Source organism: Watersipora subatra, chromosome 10 (assembly GCF_963576615.1).
Source record: "Watersipora subatra chromosome 10, tzWatSuba1.1, whole genome shotgun sequence".
Lineage (NCBI taxonomy): Eukaryota > Metazoa > Bryozoa > Gymnolaemata > Cheilostomatida > Watersiporidae > Watersipora > Watersipora subatra.
The window spans coordinates 32,440,358-32,459,371 of NC_088717.1; the positions used below are offsets into that span (position 1 = coordinate 32,440,358).

Consider the following 19,014-nt stretch of genomic DNA (forward strand, 5'->3'; position numbering starts at 1 on the left):
TTTTATTCTTTCTAAAATAATAGACTGAGGAACATACAATATATATAGTGTTGTTACCAAAGATATGCCTTGATTAACAAGAAATAATGCACAATGTTGAAACCCTGTCTATTAAACATTTTAATGTATAAAGTAAGTCGACTAGCACCTTTGCAGCAAGAGATACTCATCTATGGCACACCCACTGAGCAGAATAAATAATCCGATGGCAGCGTCAGAACATAGTAGGTTTCTTTTGCTATAGGTTTGCAAGTCACTCGTGCCCCCTTCTTATGCATGCTAACAACTATATCTTTTCTTCTAGAGAGCCCTTTTCTTCTGCTTGCCTCACGGCTATAACTTTCATAGATTCTTCGAGCAAGTTCAGAGGTCGATAGAGACTTAATTAAACCTTTGGACTTTATTCGCTTCAGCTTTTTGAAAATTTGCTGTCTTAGTTTATTACTCTGTTTTTTATGATTGTTTGATCTATTTTTATTCAAACCTTGGTTGACCATTGAATTTTGTCTCGAGGTAGGTGTTGTCAAAAAGCTTATTGAAGTTGTAGCCTCATTAGATGGAGGCAACTGCTCCCTGTAATCCGAGTCATGAATTTCTCTTATCGTTCGACGCTCTGTAGAGAGAGCGGAATCTGTAGTTTGGCTTGAAATAGATGGCGTTGGAATACAAGCCAGTCTTGTTGAACTAAATGTGTAACCGGATGAACATGGTATAGGTGGACAGTATATTTTTGGAGCCGAGTTGAATATGGAAGAGACGTTCCAACTACCCAATAAGCTCTTCTCGTAGCAAGTCTCATAGTGCCGCTGCGTCTCAAACTGTGCAAACAGCCTTGATCGACTCCACGCTATGCTACAACACAGATAGTTAACATTATTTAGATTGAGGTCAGTTGAAGGAAACGGCATGGTTATTGAACTCAAATCACACTTGTGACAGTATCATGTGAGCTTCATCATCTGACCCATCATTAAGTATATGCCTCAAAACTTCAGCGAAATTGCTCGTTTTAACACTTCAGATATTTAAAAAATGTCATTGAAGAAATATCCGTCATCTTCTTCCCAGCATGACTCTATAAAGTCTTCCAGTTACTCCTCAAACTTTCTCATTAAGTATATATATTAAATATATGTATTAAATATATGTATTGTATTTGCAGGTTCAATATATTTACTATAATAGGGTTGGTCAGTTCATCTGTCCAAAGCCATGGTTGGAGGTTAGAAAAAAATTCCACCATATAGGATTCTAAGCATCACCTGTACCAACCCTTCACCTTCCATGCTTTAAAACTATTGCACAGATACTTGCCCTGTGCCGTGAGAGATGTCTCCAATCTCTCACGGCACAGGGTACTAGCATTGATAAAATTATTCAGTGTTCACGGCACAGGGTACTACCATTGATAAAATTATCCAGTATTCTAGGCACAGGGTACTAGCATTGATAAAATTATCCAGTGTTCTAGGCACAGGGTACTAGCATTGATAAAATTATCCAGTATTCTAGGCACAGGGTACTAGCATTGATAAAATTATCCAGTATTCTAGGCACAGGGTACTAGCATTGATAAAATTATCCAGTATTCTAGGCACAGAGTACTAGCATTGATAAAATTATCCAGTATTCTAGGCACAGGGTATTAGCATTGATAAAATTATCCAGTATTCACGGCACAGGGTACTAGCATTGATAAAATTATCCAGTGTTCACGGCACAGGGTACTAGCATTGATAAAATTATCCAGTATTCTAGGCACAGGGTACTAGCATTGATAAAATTATCCAGTATTCTAGGCACAGGGTACTAGCATTGATAAAATTATCCAGTATTCTAGGCACAGGGTACTAGCATTGATAAAATTATCCAGTATTCTAGGCACAGGGTATTAGCATTGATAAAATTATCCAGTATTCTAGGTACAGGGTACTAGCATTGATAAAATTATCCAGTGTTCTAGGCACAGGGTACTAGCATTGATAAAATTATCCAGTGTTCTAGGCACAGGGTACTAGCATTGATAAAATTATCCAGTGTTCTAGGCACAGGGTACTAGCATTGATAAAATTATTCAGTGTTCTAGGCACAGGGTACTACCATTGATAAAATTATCCAGTATTCTAGGCACAGGGTACTAGCATTGATAAAATTATCCAGTGTTCTAGGCACAGGGTAATAGCATTGATAAAATTATCCAGTGTTCTAGGAGTATTTACTCCACCAAAAATTTAGTCTAGTATAGGTATGTAAGATTCGCACCACATTGCTAACAAATGTTGCATAATATATATTACAATAATATTATATATTGCATAATATATAATACAATACATATATTTAATACATATATTTAATGAGAAAGTTTGAGGAGCAACTTGAAGACTTTATAGAGTCATGCTGGGAAGAAGATGACGGATACATATATATATATATACATAAATACATATATATATACATATAAATACACCTATAGATAATATAAATATATATAAAATATATATATTTCTCACAGTATGTGTGTGGATGTGCGTGTCATTCTGGCTATAGCTTACACTGATTATTTTACCAATGCAGCCACGTGTTACGGCGTTCCTGTTAAGAAATATTTTTCGTAAGGTTCAATTTTTCTCACGCGAACGGTTATATTGTCTCCATGGGAAAAGCTTCGACATTATCTCTCCGTTCGGTCAGACAAAGACAGTACGATATCTCATTTTTACATTTGTACCAGTATCGAGAGGTACCAGTACCGTCGTAGTCAAAGTTTTGATGAACAGCTTCTGGTGGAACAGTAACCTTTTTTATACACACACGTCTATGCAAGAGTTGCCCTAATTAATTCTACATAATCAGGATTTTTATTTTGTTTTCTCGGTTCATATTAACTGTATCGTTACCGAATCGTCTTTTATTGTAATCGTAGCAAAACGGACTTAATTTAGCTATTACTTGCTAATTATTTCACATTACATTTAAACACTTTTTTAGTTGTTTTATTTTGTTTTTTAATTTATTTGACCTGCACAAAACATTTATCTCTTGATAGTAATTTTGAAAGTTACAGTTGTTTGACAAAGTTTGAAAACCTTTACAGTCGTTTTTATTTTCTCTCCTAATTTATTTCAATTGCACAAAACTCTTTTCTCATGATATGTAGTTTGAAAGTTAGAATGGCAAATATTGTTATACGTTAAATACAAATCCATTTTTTGTGCAAAAACCTTTTAAATACCCGAGCAACGTCGAATTGTACAGCTAGTATATATACATGTATATATAATCATAATGCATATAATTAATATATATATTATGCAACATTTGGTAGCAATGCTGCAAAGCTCATCACATTTGTGATTTTAGAACTCTGGTGCCAGCACATTGACTTTCTTAAAGTCTGTGAGACAACTTAGTTGTTTCAAGGCAAGAAGCCAACTCTCATTGACAATGGGATTCGTCTCCCTTGTCAGCTCTGAGCTGTACTGATGAGGCTTCAATAGCCGAAACAGTACTGTATGTAGCATATAAATAAATAAATAAATATATATATATATATATATATATACATAAATATATATATCTGATGTAACATTGGTACGAAAGCAACAATTGAGGTTTTGTCGTAACACAACAGACATGGCTAGTGCTAGCTGGCGAAGGTGTTTCGGGTCATGCCTCAGACTCAATTCCATTGCGCTCTCGTGAACTAGTGATATTGCAACTGTTATAAATACTTTTACTCGATACTATTGTGTTTTACTTATGACTACTTTATTAAACAAACACTCTATATTCTCAAATCGAGCATTGACAAGTGTCTTCAAGTGTCTACATTCTAAGTACTTCAAACTGTCAGGTGGAATGTTTACCGATCACTGAGTAGATACCAAACTCACCTAGCTTGTCCAAAATTGATTTGTTGACATTCACTGGCATGGTTTGGTTTGCACTCACACTTGCAGGGTTTATCCAAAAAACCGGTAGATACATTTTTGTATGGATGAAGACAAGAACATCTGCAAATAATTTAATACTTAATTTGAATAGAAAAAGGCATAGATGCTGATTTCTACCTGGTTATCTCTGACATTGGTACAGCCAGTGTATTAATAATGCAATAACCCAGCTGACTCAGCAGTTTTATTCTTCAAAATCAATAATTTACTTCAATTAATCTAACGATCACTTTTACTTTAGCTTGGTCCATAAAGCTTAACATGAAAGGAGATATTAGGTTAGAGTCGTCCTATCACATCCAAGCATCAATAGTACTGCCTTGTTTAAAGACAATCTAAAACTATATTTTGTTAAAGTTATTTTTACTATGAAGTTTATTCGTGTCAAATTATTAATCTTTCTCAAGGAAATACTCAAGGAGTAACTTAAAATAATACGCCTAGCAAAACATTTATAATGTTGGAATAATAATAATAATAATAATAATACATCTAGTCAAACAACTTCAAGTTGAAGTGGACTAGCATGAAAGACTGCTATGCATGGATTATGGGTTGTGAAATACTTTCGACAGTTATACAGTACAAGACAAGTGAGCTTTACTCAATCTTGTCTCCAGTTTCTATGTGATATTCAACATTAAGCTCACTGCGTGCTTCAGTCCAATTTTCATGCACAAAATCGTTTGACAATCACCTTCTTTACATAAAATCTCCTGCGGCCCACTCAACCCGCCGCATGAAAACAAAGTTGGCATGTTCTGTCATAATACAAAACACATAATTTCAAGGAGTAAGTCAAAAACCTCAACACTCTACCGCAATAGAACAAGCTAAAGCGTACCAGTTCGCAATGCCCAGCATTTATGCTAGAAATAGCTCTACGCCTTTCAAGCAGCTTACCTAAAGGATTTTTCCAACTCTCAAGTAACTATGACGATTACCAAACAATGCTGACTATTTAAGATTTATGCTTCTATTATCAAATTAATCTGTCTTATAGAATGTCAGCCTGACTCAACTCACTGTACTGACGTCGGTCTTTTGCAAGTGCATGCTGTATGATTCAGAAATGTTATCTCCTTCACGAAGGATCCATTCTGTAATGAAAGGTTTGTGTAATGCAATTCATTTCAAAGTTAAACATTTCATATCTATACTGAACTAAAGTTACATCAAGACAGTAAGCTGATCAAATTCTACCAACTCTTAATATAATGTACATGTACATATATTAAGAGTTGGTAGGATTTGATCAGCTTACTGTTTTAATTCAGCCTTCTTTGGAATAACTTAGTTTTTCACAATTTTCATCTTGCAATAAACAGAACAAGGATGTTAATGCTAAATTCAGCATCCGGCAATGCTCAGTAGATTTCATAATTTATGCCTGCTATATGCCACGTCTCTCATGTCACTTGTTATAGAACTGACACATGAGACACATTAAGAGCTGGTCATACACTTGTTCATATGCCACTGCCTCTGATGTCACTTCTTATAGAACTGACACATGAGACACATTAAGAGCTGGTCATATACTTGTTCATATGCCACTGCCTCTGATGTCACTTCTTATAGAATTGACACATGAGACACATTAAGAGCTGGTCATACACTTGTTCATAAGCGGAGATGAACGAAGCCTGATGGAAGCGCTGCTAAGCAAAGACTGAATGTGGTAGAATGTCGCTTGCCGTCCTTGTACAGACAGTGAAACCTTGGTTCTCGAAAATTTTGGTTCTCGACCAACTCGGTTTTTGACCAAAGATTGTGAGATTTGTTCGTTCCGTATCGCGAACATAAATTTTGTTTTCGGCCAAGCCAAAACATACGCATTAGAATTGGAACAGCTCCGGAAACAGCATGAAAACATTCGTTAACAAGCGGAGAAGCAATTTGAGCTTCATAAATTCTTTACAAAAAGAAAGGAACCATCTGGGACGACGTCTCTTTTACCGAAAAGATTTGCTAGGGAGATAACCCCTCCAGCCGAGTTACCCTAAATTGTTTTAGAGAAGGGTTCTGCTTCAAAGATGTGAAGTAAACGTGCCAATGCTGTTTATATTTTCTTTTTCCTACCATTTTTTATGTAACTGATCTGTTGCATTTTTTGCTGTTTTATTATCAATTTCTGCAATTTTTGGTAGTGTATCTTAACCTTTAATGTTTTTGATGCTTCAAGAGCAAAACTTACGAAATGTTTACTTTTGTTTTCTTTTTTATCATCACAAATAGAAACCTTTTACTAAAATTAAACACCATCTACATGTACATCTAAAAAATTTTGTTTATAGTACGCAGTATACAGTACAGTTTATTGTGTAAAATGTTGAAAAAATACTTTACCAAAGTTTTTTCTCGCCATGAAATAGATTAAAATTTACATACATTTATTCTAATGGGAAAATTGTTTTGGATCTCAAACAACTCGGTTTTTGAACAACTTCTGGAACGGATTATGTTCGAGAATCGAGGTTCCACTGTATGTATACTGTTGATTCTTCCACTCGGGTTATTGCTAGTTCTGTAGACTACTTGTAGCATTTACTAGCAAAATTAATTTGCTGCTCGTTTAAAAATGTATACTAAAGACTTGAAATTGATTTATGTTAGTCACAACATTAGACATTAGAAGCTTGAAAGGTCAGCCAATGAATGACACATTCTATGAGATGCAAACGAGGAGTTGTTTACTCATTGTAACTAGTAATCTAAGAGGCTTGTTCCACTTCTAGACTTTACTTTTGTACAATTCAGCAACTCCGTTAATAATGATTTTAAATTTCTGTTTTTGATACAAATATTATAGTTGGGGTCTTTGCTAAAAATTTGAAAATTTCTAAATAGCAAAAATATACTTACTACAAACTTTTTTTAATTTTGCAGGTAATTATTGGAGAAAAAGCCAAACCTTTTCCAGATTCATAACTAAAACAAATTGTGAAAACTTTTAATAGCTACATCTGCAGTTGATAAACTCTGGCTACTCGCTGTTTAGAAAACTTACTTCAGAGCTAGCGACTGTTACATCTACGTTCACACTCTCCGATGTGTGAACACTGCATTCTTCTTCTCTCCCTGTGCAGCAACCAGAATGCTTATGACAGCGATGCAAGAGCAAACAGGAAGTGGTTTGTCTCAATCCTGGCTGATTAACCTGTACAGTGTAATATCCGCTGATTGTATTCATTCTGCTTGATTGTTCGATGAGACGACTCCTAATCTCTCTTTCTTCAATTATGTGAGGGCGCGGCTGACAGTGTGTTAGTCGTTCATAGCTCTCTTCTAAAATATTCGTATGTAAATTATAATTCTACAGAGAATTTTATCTGCAAGAGCTTAATTTTGGCGCGAAATTGGTTTGGGGCTTTAGACTATCTATTCATCTACAGGTAGACACCCCGCAGTGCGGTGTTAGCGATCTCAACTTTAAATGCCCAGTTCTAATGCTATCCAATTCATAGAAACTCTTCATTATTCTGTTTGTGGTCGACAGCCATATTATCTGGTTCAGACATGACGTTTAGGGTTAAATAATTACTACATTTTTCTAAAGGCTACTTGTAGAGGGTACACTTTGTCATATCCCAGACGGTTGTTATCCAGCAAGCAAGCCAAACCACTTACCAGATTTGGAGAAATTCGTGGAAACTGAAAATGAATCAGCTAAGGGCATTGAAGAGCAATTTGCATACCACTTCATATGTCTGAGCTGTTACTCGCGATTAGAGTTACAACTCAGACCCACGACGATAGGTCACCCATTTAGCTAGGTCACCCACAACCATAGGTGTACATCGTACACCCATCGTCATGGGTGACATAGCTAAATTCCATGGCACTTGTACAAGTTTTATTCTCAATTAATTATCACAAATCTTCACTCATCAATAATCTATATTAATTAATTCTAAAGAATTTCTTTCTTGGCAATACTTTTTGCCTTATCAGCCAGCCAGACAAGTACTAAGTGACACGCATCTAATCCTGTCACCAAATGAACTGTCAAATGAATATGCTATAGTGGGTTGACCCTGCAAAAAATATATTAATCATATTCATGATTTTTGCTTCTAAATAATTCTAAAATTGGCTATTATTAGATGAGTTATGACATGTTAGACGACTCCTGATGCCAGCCTCTCTCATTCTTACATTAAATGGTTTTGTTTTGGTATGAGCTCTCTCCTGTTAACTCAGCAAAGATAGTATTTTGGTTGTGCACCCACCGAAACATTATGCTCTTGACGAGTTGGCTTAGCATTTTTAAAATTTGTAAATTATTCCAATTTCAGCAAATTATTCATTGTGTGACTGATTAATCTGAAATAAACAAAGAATGATACAAGTTTGAAGGTGTCTGAGTGTTTAAATAATAAAAACAAGTGCATTCTTCTAACCAGACAGTACTTCTTTTTGCTCTACTTTTGAGAATGTTGGTTGTTAACAGACATTTTTTTAGGTTTTCTGCAAGTTAAAGATATATCTATCTGTACCATAGTTTTTTGTGTGATAATATTGACCAATGTTGAGCAAGCTTTCATTTTTAAAAAGTGAACTTCCATTTCTCAAGTTTCAAAAATCACTGAAGAGCAAACAAATGCAAGTTTTTTTACCAGTTTTAAAAGAGTTATAGTTGAAAGAAGTAACTATTCGTTACTTTATAGAATATGTAAAGTCCGCAGAATATGAGAAGCATGAATATTCTGAGACGGCTCAAAGTTTCAACCTCCAGTCAGGAATAAATGAATGAAATGGCACGGCTTTCATTATGCTAGAGATTATTATAGTAAAGCTTTTGATGAACTTGTTGAAAAAATGCAGTATTGCAAAAAGCTGAATTTATCTGCTCTTGACACTGACCGCTAGGCAATGATTGTGATTCCGCTATAGCATGCATTACTTTTTCAATCTCCGAGTGCGTCAATGACCTCAGACCGGGGTTGTTTCTAATGGACATGTGATATCTTTCTGAGACCCTCTCGATATGTTCATTCTGAAATAATCATATATAATTTGGTAATTACGTAAATGTAAATTAATAAATTGATGAACACAATGAATATTATACAGCAATACATACCAAGCAATTAAAAATAATTGATAATAAAAAACTATTATCAAAGTATAAAACGCTCATATAAAATATAAAAGTTGAACAATAAATCATTATAAAGTATATTTGATAATAACAAAGTAAAGTACACTATTTGACAATATCTCCTCAGGACTTTATCATAGCATTAATATATAATATATTTTATTTATCATATTAAATGTATATTACTATAAATACATAGTATGTACATTTATAATAATGAAGTGTAGCATTTAAATGTTTTACTTGCAGTCACTTTAGACAATAAATAAATGATATATATTACGTATGTATATATTGCAGCATCTCAAAAAAATATCTTTTGAGTGAGGATTCAGAACAGAATTTAATCAAATTGATGAAATAATATGAATGATATTCTCTCACCTAACCCTGACCAGCTACTTATAGAAATACCGCTTGCAAGGAATGATTATGTGTTGCCACACGCGTTTAGATGAATGTATATGATCTCTTACCATTACCTGCCATTAACTGCCAGTGCCAGTTAGTTTTTGTAGGTCATTAATCAAAATTCTTACCTGCATTTATAACCTCAGCCAGCAGTTAGCAAATGCCAATGGCACATAATCGCCTGATCAGAAAGTAAGAGCAGGCCATTATTGTTTTGCTCGCTATTTTACATGTAAGTCTTCATGTAGATCGGCGTACAAAACATTTTCTGAAAGCGAGTCTCGAACACTCTCGCTTTTCAACTGAACAATAAACAAACTTCATGCTGCATACTTTTTGGCAAGATTTTTAGTGAAACTAACTAATCACCAATTTACATTAGAGCACAAATCTGACACCTATTTAATTTAAATTGAACCTAGTTAACAAGTCTGAAGCCTATGCAAGCAATAATAACGCTGTAGAGAGTTTGTAACCTTTTTTTATTTATACGGTATGTAATGTAATACTAATACAGTATGTAATATTGTATTAATATGGTATGTAATGTTATATTAATACGGTATGTAATGTTACATTAGTATGGTATGTAATGTTATATTAATACGGTATGTAATGTTATATTAATACGATATGTAATATTATATTAATACGGTATGTAATGTTATATTAATACGATATGTAATGTTATATTAATACGGTATGTAATGTTATATTAATACGATATGTAATGTTATATTAATACGATATGTAATGTTATATTAATACGGTATGTAATGTTATATTAATACGGTATGTAATGTTATAATAATACGGTATGTAATGTTATATTAATACGGTATGTAATGTTATATTAATACGGTATGTAATGTTATATTAATACGGTATGTAATGTCATATTAGTCTTGTATCAGTGAGGGGTGCCAGCCTTGAATAGTAATAGCTATGTAGTTGTTCATATAAGTAGTAGAACATGAGCTAGTAGTAGAACATGAGCTAGTACAAACTGAGAAACTACTAGCAGCTAGTAACAGCATCCTAGACAATAATTAGTCTGACATCAGTTCCCCACACTTACTTTCAATTCTATTGATTTAACTGCATGTATATATGTATTGTTGTACAACTGATTATTTGTACAACACAAGAAAATAAATGTTAACTAAAGATTACGTGCTCTTTCAGATAATTCTCAAAATTAATCTCGAGCAAATGTACTAACTTAACTCGCTGTATTACTTCTAAGTAAATTTAAAATTTAATACTATATCCATAATTTTTATTAATAACTGTCAGTAAATCTGTGTGTACACTAGTGCTGGGCGCGAGTACTTCTTGGCCAACGAGTTTAGACCCCGGCCCCTTGTGTTCAGGTTTTTCGAGTATCGGGTAGCTGGTAGCGCTTGGCACGAGTACTTTGTGGCCAATGGGTTTTTTGGGTATCGGGTTTGTTGATACGGGTTTCATGTCTGAAACTTCCAAACATCGTACATATCTTTAAATTCAAAATGCAATTACAATTCCATTCAATATATTTCTTACTTTTTACTACTTTCTATCAACCGATATTTGTGCTCGCTGTGTTAACAGACGGGTTGTTAAACAATGCTCATATCACAGGGCGCAATAGATCCACTCTACTCAAAGGATTCGTGTACTAAAAACCGAACCCGCAAGTCCAAACCCAAACCTGCAAGTCCAAACCCAAACCTGCAAGTCCAAACCCAAACCCGCAAGATCGATATACTCAAAATTTCTATTCCCCGAGACACGAGAGAAGATACACCTGCGAGTTCAATGAGTTTTATTACCTGTTCCCAGCACTAGTGTACAGACAGCTAATGTACACACAGCTAGTGTATACATAACTAGCGTTTACGTAACTAGTGTTTATGTAATTAGTGTACACACAGCTATTGTAGAGTTGTGTGCACTTTGTTGGCATGTAAGCTAGTTACGCGTATCTAACTAGCTGTGTGTATACCAGCTCTGTGTACATAAGATGAGTGTACACTAGCTGCGGGTGCACTAGTTATGTGTACACTAGCTGTACGTACACTAGCTGTGTGTACACTAGTTATGTGTACACTAGCTGTGTGTACACTAGCTGTCTGTACACTAGCTGTGTGTACACTAGCTGTGTGTTCACTAGCTGTGTGTACACTAGCTGTGTGTACACTAGCTGTGTGTACATTAGCTGTGTGTACACATTAGCTAGTTACACATAACTAGTAACTGCTAATAATCAATAAGAATGATGAAAACATTAGTGGAGACAATATTGATCGATAGTCAACAATCGACAACCACCGGTTTGTGGGATAGACTGTCAGGTCATTGCTTTACACCACCAGTTTATGTTTTTGACAGGCTGGTTTTAGCTTACAGAAACCGAAATACTTTGACCAAATGGTTTGCATATTCGGAAAACAACCTTATACAATATAAGACAGTCCTATGCTTTATTCAGTAAGCTCATTAAGCTCTGTGGAGACATCCAAGGAACTGTTTGGGAGAGTGCTTGGGGGAGCGCTTTGGGGAGCGTTTGGGGGAGCGTTTGGGGGAGTGCTTGGGGGAGCGTTTGGGGGAGCGCTTGGGGGAGCGTTTGGGGGAGCGCTTTGGGAAGCACTTGGGGGAGCGTTTGGGGGAGTGCTTGGGGAGGGCTTGGGGGAGCGCTTGGGGGAGCGTTTGGGGGAGCGTTTGAGAGAGCGTTTGAGAGAACGTTTGCGAGAACGCTTGAGAGAGCGCTTGAGAGAGCGCTTGAGAGAGCGCTTGAGAGAGTGCTTGAGAGAGCGCTTGAGGGGCGCTTGAGGGAATGCTTGAGGAAGTGCTTGAGGGAGCGGTTGAGGGAGCGGTTGAGGGAGCGGTTGTGAGAGCGCTTGAGAGAGCGCTTGAAGAAGCGCTTGAGAGAGTGCTTGAGGAAGCGCTTGAGGGAGCGCTTGAGGAAGCGCTTGAGGCAGCGCTTGAGGGAGCGCTTGAGGGTGCGCTTGAGGGTGCGCTTGAAGGAGCGCTTGAGGGAGCACTTGACGGAATACTAAAGGAAAAACTTGTAGGAGTACTGAATATATACTTGAGAGCGTGCGTGAGGGAATAATTGAAGGGATACTTGACAACCTGAATACTTGAGTACCTGAATCCTTGCAATCATGAAAGTACTTTACTATATTCCTTAAAATACACTAAGCATCTTGGATAAATGCTTTTACAATTCATAAGTTATACTAGCAGTTTTCTAGGTATACAAACATATGCCCTAAAGTATACTAATACAAACTTTAGAGTACAATCGTACAAACTCTAGAGTGCAATAGTACAAGCTCTAGAGTACAATAGTGCAAACTCTAGAGTACAATAGTACAAGTTCTAGAGTACAATAGTACAAGTTTTAGAGTACAATAGTACAAACTCTAGAGTACAATAGTACAAACTCTAGAGTACAATAGTACAAGTTCTAGAGTACAATAGTACAAGTTCTAGAGTACAATAGTACAAACTCTAGAGTAAAATAGTACAAACTCTAGAGTACAATAGTACAAACTCTAGAGTACAATAGTACAAACTCTATAGTACAATAGTACAAACTCTAGAGTACAATAGTACAAACTCTAGAATACAATAGTACAAACTCTAGAGTACAATAGTACAAACTCTAGAGTACAATAGTACAAACTTTAGGACACCCGTGTGATCACTTAGACACAATAACAATAGCTAATAATAGCTACTTTTACCCTAATAGGGGAAAGTGACTTACTGTCAGAAGGGCATCAACTGTGAAGAGTACTATGTATGCTGTCAGTGCAAAAGGTAAATGTTTCATGTCGTATTCTCATACTCTTTGCTGAAAAATTGCCCTCTGTTAGCAGTTTCCAACCATGATCTGATTATATATCCACAATCCTGGAACAAAGGCTCATAAGCTAGCCACTGAGTTGCCACCATTGACCGCATCTTTAGATTCTACATGTAATGTAATGTAGTTCTGCTCATAATTATCTGTAGTTACCAAAGCTGCATGAGCCACATAGCTTTACATAGCATTTGGGCTCATTCTCATTGGCTGAAGTAACCAGACCACCTACAGAGCTTTTGTGAGTGGACAGTGAGATAGTGGCTAGTCAGTACAGTTGCTACAACATCATGCTAAATTCAGACTGCACCAAGTCAGAAAAAATTGTTTTTAAAGTCTGTTGTAGCATGGTGACTATCTGGAACATTATTTCTATAGCAGACGTGCCAGCAGAAATATCCGCCTGTTATTTCTATAGCAGGTGTGCTAGCAGGAATATCCACCTGTTATTTTTATAGCAGGTGTGCTAGCAGGAATATGTCATCACTATAATTGTTATAACTGTTGTATAATTCTTAGTAAGTAATTAAGAGCAGACAACTCTGTATATTTTTATTATCACTTAACGCGCTTGTGCTCAAGCAGATGTTTAGGTCAATCGTATCTACTGCATGTAGATGCTTGTGTACAGCTGCCCTTGTCTTTCTCATACTGTTGTACAACTTGAAATAACCTAGTATCTGCCTTAAAAACCAAGTCTGATGTCAGCATAATTGCTGATACTTTGTTATCAAATTACGCATTGCTAAAGAATCTCGGGCTACTCTATTCTATTGTCTATGATAAAGGAAACTCTTATATTGCTAGTAAAATTAACTAATATATTAGCAAAGCATCACGAGTGTTAGGAGTTTACTATCTTATCTGCGCTAGCGATAGGAGCAGAGCTTATTTTTGAAATTTGTGCTATTTTTCACTATGTACTCATTGTCTAGTGAGCAGCACCTGGGCATATAACAGTGTAAAGGGTTGAACAAGAGAAGCAAGCCTAAGTTTGGTTGTGACATAAAACAAAATGAAAAATGTAAAAAAGTGTGAAACTCTCACATCACACCTCCTTTAACAGTGGAAACACCTGTCTGTCGTTTTAGCAAATGAACTCTGTCATATCAGCTTGTTAATCTACAGGCACAAGAGGGAGATAGTTGTAGCACTAATGTTCTGTTGTTGTAAAAATTCTATTTTCATTACCAAGTATTTGGAATGTCATTTGTCAAAATAACTGTTTTGTCAAACATGAAAATAAATTTATGTTTATGATGGCATTGACATGTTTAATGCTTTCCTCAAAGGTCTCTAGTTTATTAGAAAGAAGAAAAAGAGAGTGCAAAGGGTGACCTAGTCAAGCCTGGTCCTTAGCCTTGCTGACCTTTTTAATGAAATTAATAAAAGCGCAAATGTTTGGGCCCTTGTCATTTGGTAATGGGACAAAATAAATACAGTTTCTCGAGCAGACAACTCCACAAGATTACAATTGAAAGTTTCAAACTACAGTTAAAACCTTTCACCAGGTATAAGCCCCCCAAAAATAACCAAAACTTATGTAATTTATTTTCGAAAATTCAATAAAGTCGATATTTTATGAACATGCATAGCTCAAATCTTAAATTTATTTCTACGAACAAAGATTTTTGTACATATACATTCATTCACATATCTACTACTAAACAGAAATACAACCATGTGCAATTGTCCCTGTATGAAATGCTTGGAAGCATTTTTTTTGGTAGAGTCAAACGCTATAACGTAGCCGTGCGAGCCACCATAACGATCGTTTTCTCTGTATATTACAAGTATATTAAAAGTCCAAAAAGTTTACATCACTTTTATCATTTGAATTATTTTTATTCTGATCAGACAATAAATCACTAACGATCGCAAGATCAAATAATCTTTTATTTTACTGTTTTGAAAGTCGAGCCGATGTTGACTTGTTTTTCCAACTTTTATTCTTTTTCAAGGAGGCACGATTTGTTTAGCTTTTAGTACAAAGCAACACCTCTCAGATAATCGTTTCATATTGTAAATCATCGACTGATATCTTGTTGATGATATTTAAAACTTACTAGTGTTCATATCCTTTGTTTAACGTGACTAGGCGACAGCTTTATAAATGTCTACCGAAATAGACCTAAATTTCGTTTCCCCACGCAACTGGTAAACAACATTCTAGTCATTTCTCCTGCCAAAGGGTTAAAACCTTGACACATGAAATTAACCCTTGCTGATATTTCCTTCATATATTAAAACTATTGTACGTTGAAGCAATTATTTTTATAAGCGTACAATGTTGTATTTCATTATGGTATTCCATTTTATAGGGTGTCAGGGTGGCTTATTGTCCTGGTGGTGTGTTTCTCTACTAGAGAACACTACAAAGCATTGTCACTACATGACAGAAGCATGCCATTATTATTATTGTTATTATTATTCAATTTAATACATTTCGCTGTTCAGCAACTACATGGCAAATACAGGCATATCCATTTAATATTAAAACAAACGGATTACACAAACCCATGTTAAAATACTGAATGCAAAAAGCTCAATTATATGTAAGGAAATGAATAACAGCAGTAAGAAATATAAAGAGGCTTCTGATGTCACCTCACCTCTACATTAAAGACTTGGGGTGTTGGGGTATTAAAGACCTGGGGTATTGGGGTATTAAAGACCTTGGGTATTGGGGTATTAAAGACCTTGGGTATTGGGGTAGTAAAGACTTGGGGTATTGTAGTATTCAAGACCTGGGGTATTGGGGTATTAAAGACCTTGGGTATTGGGGTATTAAAGACCTTGGGTATTGGGGTATTAAAGACCTTGGGTATTGGGGTATTAAAGACCTGGGGTATTGGAGTATTAAAGACCTTGGGTATTGGGGTATTAACGACCTGGAGTATTGGGGTATTAAAGACCTTGGGTATTGGAGTATTAAAGACCTTGGGTATTGGGGTATTAAAGACCTGGGGTATTGGGGTATTAAATACCTGGGGTATCAGGGTATCAAAGACCTTGGGTATCGGGGTATTAAAGACCTTGGGGTATTGTAGTATTCAAGACCTGGGGTATTGGGGTATTAAAGACCTTGGGTATTAGGGTATTAAAGACCTTGGGTATTGGGGTATTAAAGACCTGGGGTATTGTAGTGTTAAATAACTGGCGAGTTGAGTTTAATTTTGCCAATTCAGACCAATGATTGAAATTATGACAGAGATGCGGAACTATTTAAACAATTGATATTTCGATTGCTTCAGGCTTATTTTTTGAACTTCCGTTACTTTTTTCGACACAGTAACTCTTGAAGACTGTTTTAAAAAATTGACCTGAATATGTTTGCTGATGTTTATACCGTTATGCGCTGTTTTAGTCCTAACAAGGAAGCAATACATTCTTCCATTTTATTACCACCACTACCACTCACTCAAGTTTGTTGTAGATCTATGGTTTTAGATCTATGGTTTTAGATCTATGGTTTTAGATCTATGGTTTTAGATCTATGGTTTTAGATCTATGGTTTTAGATCTATGGTTTTAGATCTATGGTTTTAGATCTATGGTTTTAGATCTATGGTTTTAGATCTTTGGTTTTAGATCTATGGTAGCAAAGAATGGTATAAAGCATCTTTAAATGATATTCGAGCACCAAACCAACTACATTGTATGTCAAATCAACTACATTGTATGTCAAATCAACTACATTGTATGTCAAATCAACTACATTGTATGTCAAAGAGTGTCACATAAGTACATACAGTGTGCACCAATTTATAAAACTGCAATGATGGAAAATACCCCAGATACTGTATGTAGAAAATTACTTTGTACGTCAAAGAAAGTATTGGCTCAAACTTGGAGGCTGGTTCACGCTGTATCGCAATGCACCCGCGTTAGTTCCACAATACATCGACACAACACAAGTTTTCAATGAGTTATAAGCTGTGTCTATACTCCGACTCACAGAACCGGTAAAACTCCTAGAGTGGCTTAGAAGTTAGGATGTTATGAAGCTGCCACCTGTTTATTCTTGGGTAGGAAAAGGCAAGGAGAAAGGAACATATAGTTCATACGGGCTGCTCGCTCATAATGATTAGCACAGCTACCAGACAAGCAATCAATATGAAAACTGATCTAAATCAATAAATATAAGTTTTCACATTGTTATATTTTAGTAAATTGTGGATTTATACTGTATTCACATCATATGTTAACGAATTTTTGCTTGTTTCGTCATTTTCTGGTCTAGTTTGAATTTTATTGTGAAACTCAATCGCTGACAGGTGACAAACAAACATTTAAAGTTTAAACATAAATTCAACTGTCATTGACCAGTGTCTTTGCTTCAGCAGCAGAGCCTGCCAATTCAACAACACATTCACACAATATTTATCCGCTGTGTTAGCTTAAGGCATTCACAGACTCATTCAGTTGATAGTTTTTCGGAGATATCAAAAGGAAGGTTTTGTGTAGGAGGGCATAGAAACTTGCATAATGACGGTATCTGTTTGTTAATAGCTGGGTTCATAGGAGGATTGACAGGAGTGTGTCAGTCTCTATGTGATAGTCTCTCTTTTAGATAGTTTGTACAGCTTGTATATAGTTTGTACGGTTTGTATACAGTTTGTATATAGTTTGCACAATTTGTATATAGCTTGTGCAGTTTGTATATAGTTTGTACAGTTTGTATATAGTTTGTACAGTCTTTAGATAGTTTGTACAATTTGTATATAGTTTGTACAATTTGTATATAGTTTGTACAGTTTGTAAATAGTTTGTACAGTTTTTATATAGTTTGTACAGTTTGTATATAGTTCGTACAGTTTGTATATAGTTCGTACAGTTTCCATATAGTTCGTACAATTTCTATATAGTTCGTTCAGTTTCTATATAGATCATACAGGTTTTATAGCCATAACCAGTCCAGACAACAGAGCTCCTGATCTTTGTTACACCCCAAATTATTGCTACTGCTAGAAGAAAGTCTTTTGCTGAGTAATTCATGACCCTTATTATCAACATAAACAGTTAAAGCAAGAGCTCTTGTTGATAGATTCTTAGCATAGATTCTTCAAAAATAATTATCACCTTCAAAGCAGGTTTAAAGTAACAGCACCTTCCTTATAGATTGGTTGTTAGGATTATTAAAAGCTACAAAAGCAGTCATGCGTTTTTTGCCACTATGAGGCAGGTGTGTCAGACCACCTTGAAAGCTTTGAAGGCATGGAAAGCACCTGCAGGTCGTGACATAAGAAAAGCTGTGATGAACTGATTGAGTGTCAAATTGGCAAAAATGATAGGATCAATGACAAACTCAGCGCATACAAACATATAAAAATGGATCAGAGAGTTTAACAGTTTTTTTCAGGCGTTTCCAAAAACATGATTGACATGTAGATTGAGAAGATGACGAGTGACCAACGAGGTGTTGTTCACTATTGTCATAAAATTTGTCCTGTTAAGGCTGCAATCAGCAATATCCTACTTATTTTATCATATCTTTAGAAAATACTTTCACATAACTTATTAAAGTTTTGAAATAACAGATTATAAATAGTTTGTGACATGCGGTAGCAAGTGTACTATCACATGTACATCACTTGCATTCATGTGCCATTATCATTTACATAGGGCAGTTTATTAATTACATATAAACTAAACTTTGTTATTTTTTAATATAAAAGCTCATCTCTTAAAATC

The 19,014-nt window shown here is 35.5% G+C and overlaps 1 protein-coding gene across 3 annotated transcripts in view; it reads right to left on the reverse strand.

Annotated features, from left to right (window-relative positions):
- The window catches only part of LOC137406328 (uncharacterized), a 28,095-nt gene continuing 9,081 nt past the window's right edge, over window positions 1-19,014 (reverse strand). The window contains exons 2-7 of one of the 3 annotated variants that reach the window (XM_068092891.1): window positions 13,226-13,371; window positions 8,823-8,955; window positions 6,967-7,244; window positions 4,983-5,056; window positions 3,897-4,016; window positions 1-852 (exon numbers count right to left, since the gene is read on the reverse strand). In XM_068092891.1, the coding sequence (XP_067948992.1) occupies window positions 171-852; window positions 3,897-4,016; window positions 4,983-5,056; window positions 6,967-7,244; window positions 8,823-8,955; window positions 13,226-13,291 (1,353 nt within the window). In that variant the 5' untranslated portion in view covers window positions 13,292-13,371 and the 3' untranslated portion in view covers window positions 1-170. Of the gene's footprint in view, window positions 853-3,896; window positions 4,017-4,982; window positions 5,057-6,966; window positions 7,245-8,822; window positions 8,956-13,225; window positions 13,432-19,014 lie in introns of all 3 variants that reach the window. The other 2 variants (XM_068092894.1, XM_068092892.1) reach the window with 2 other exon arrangements.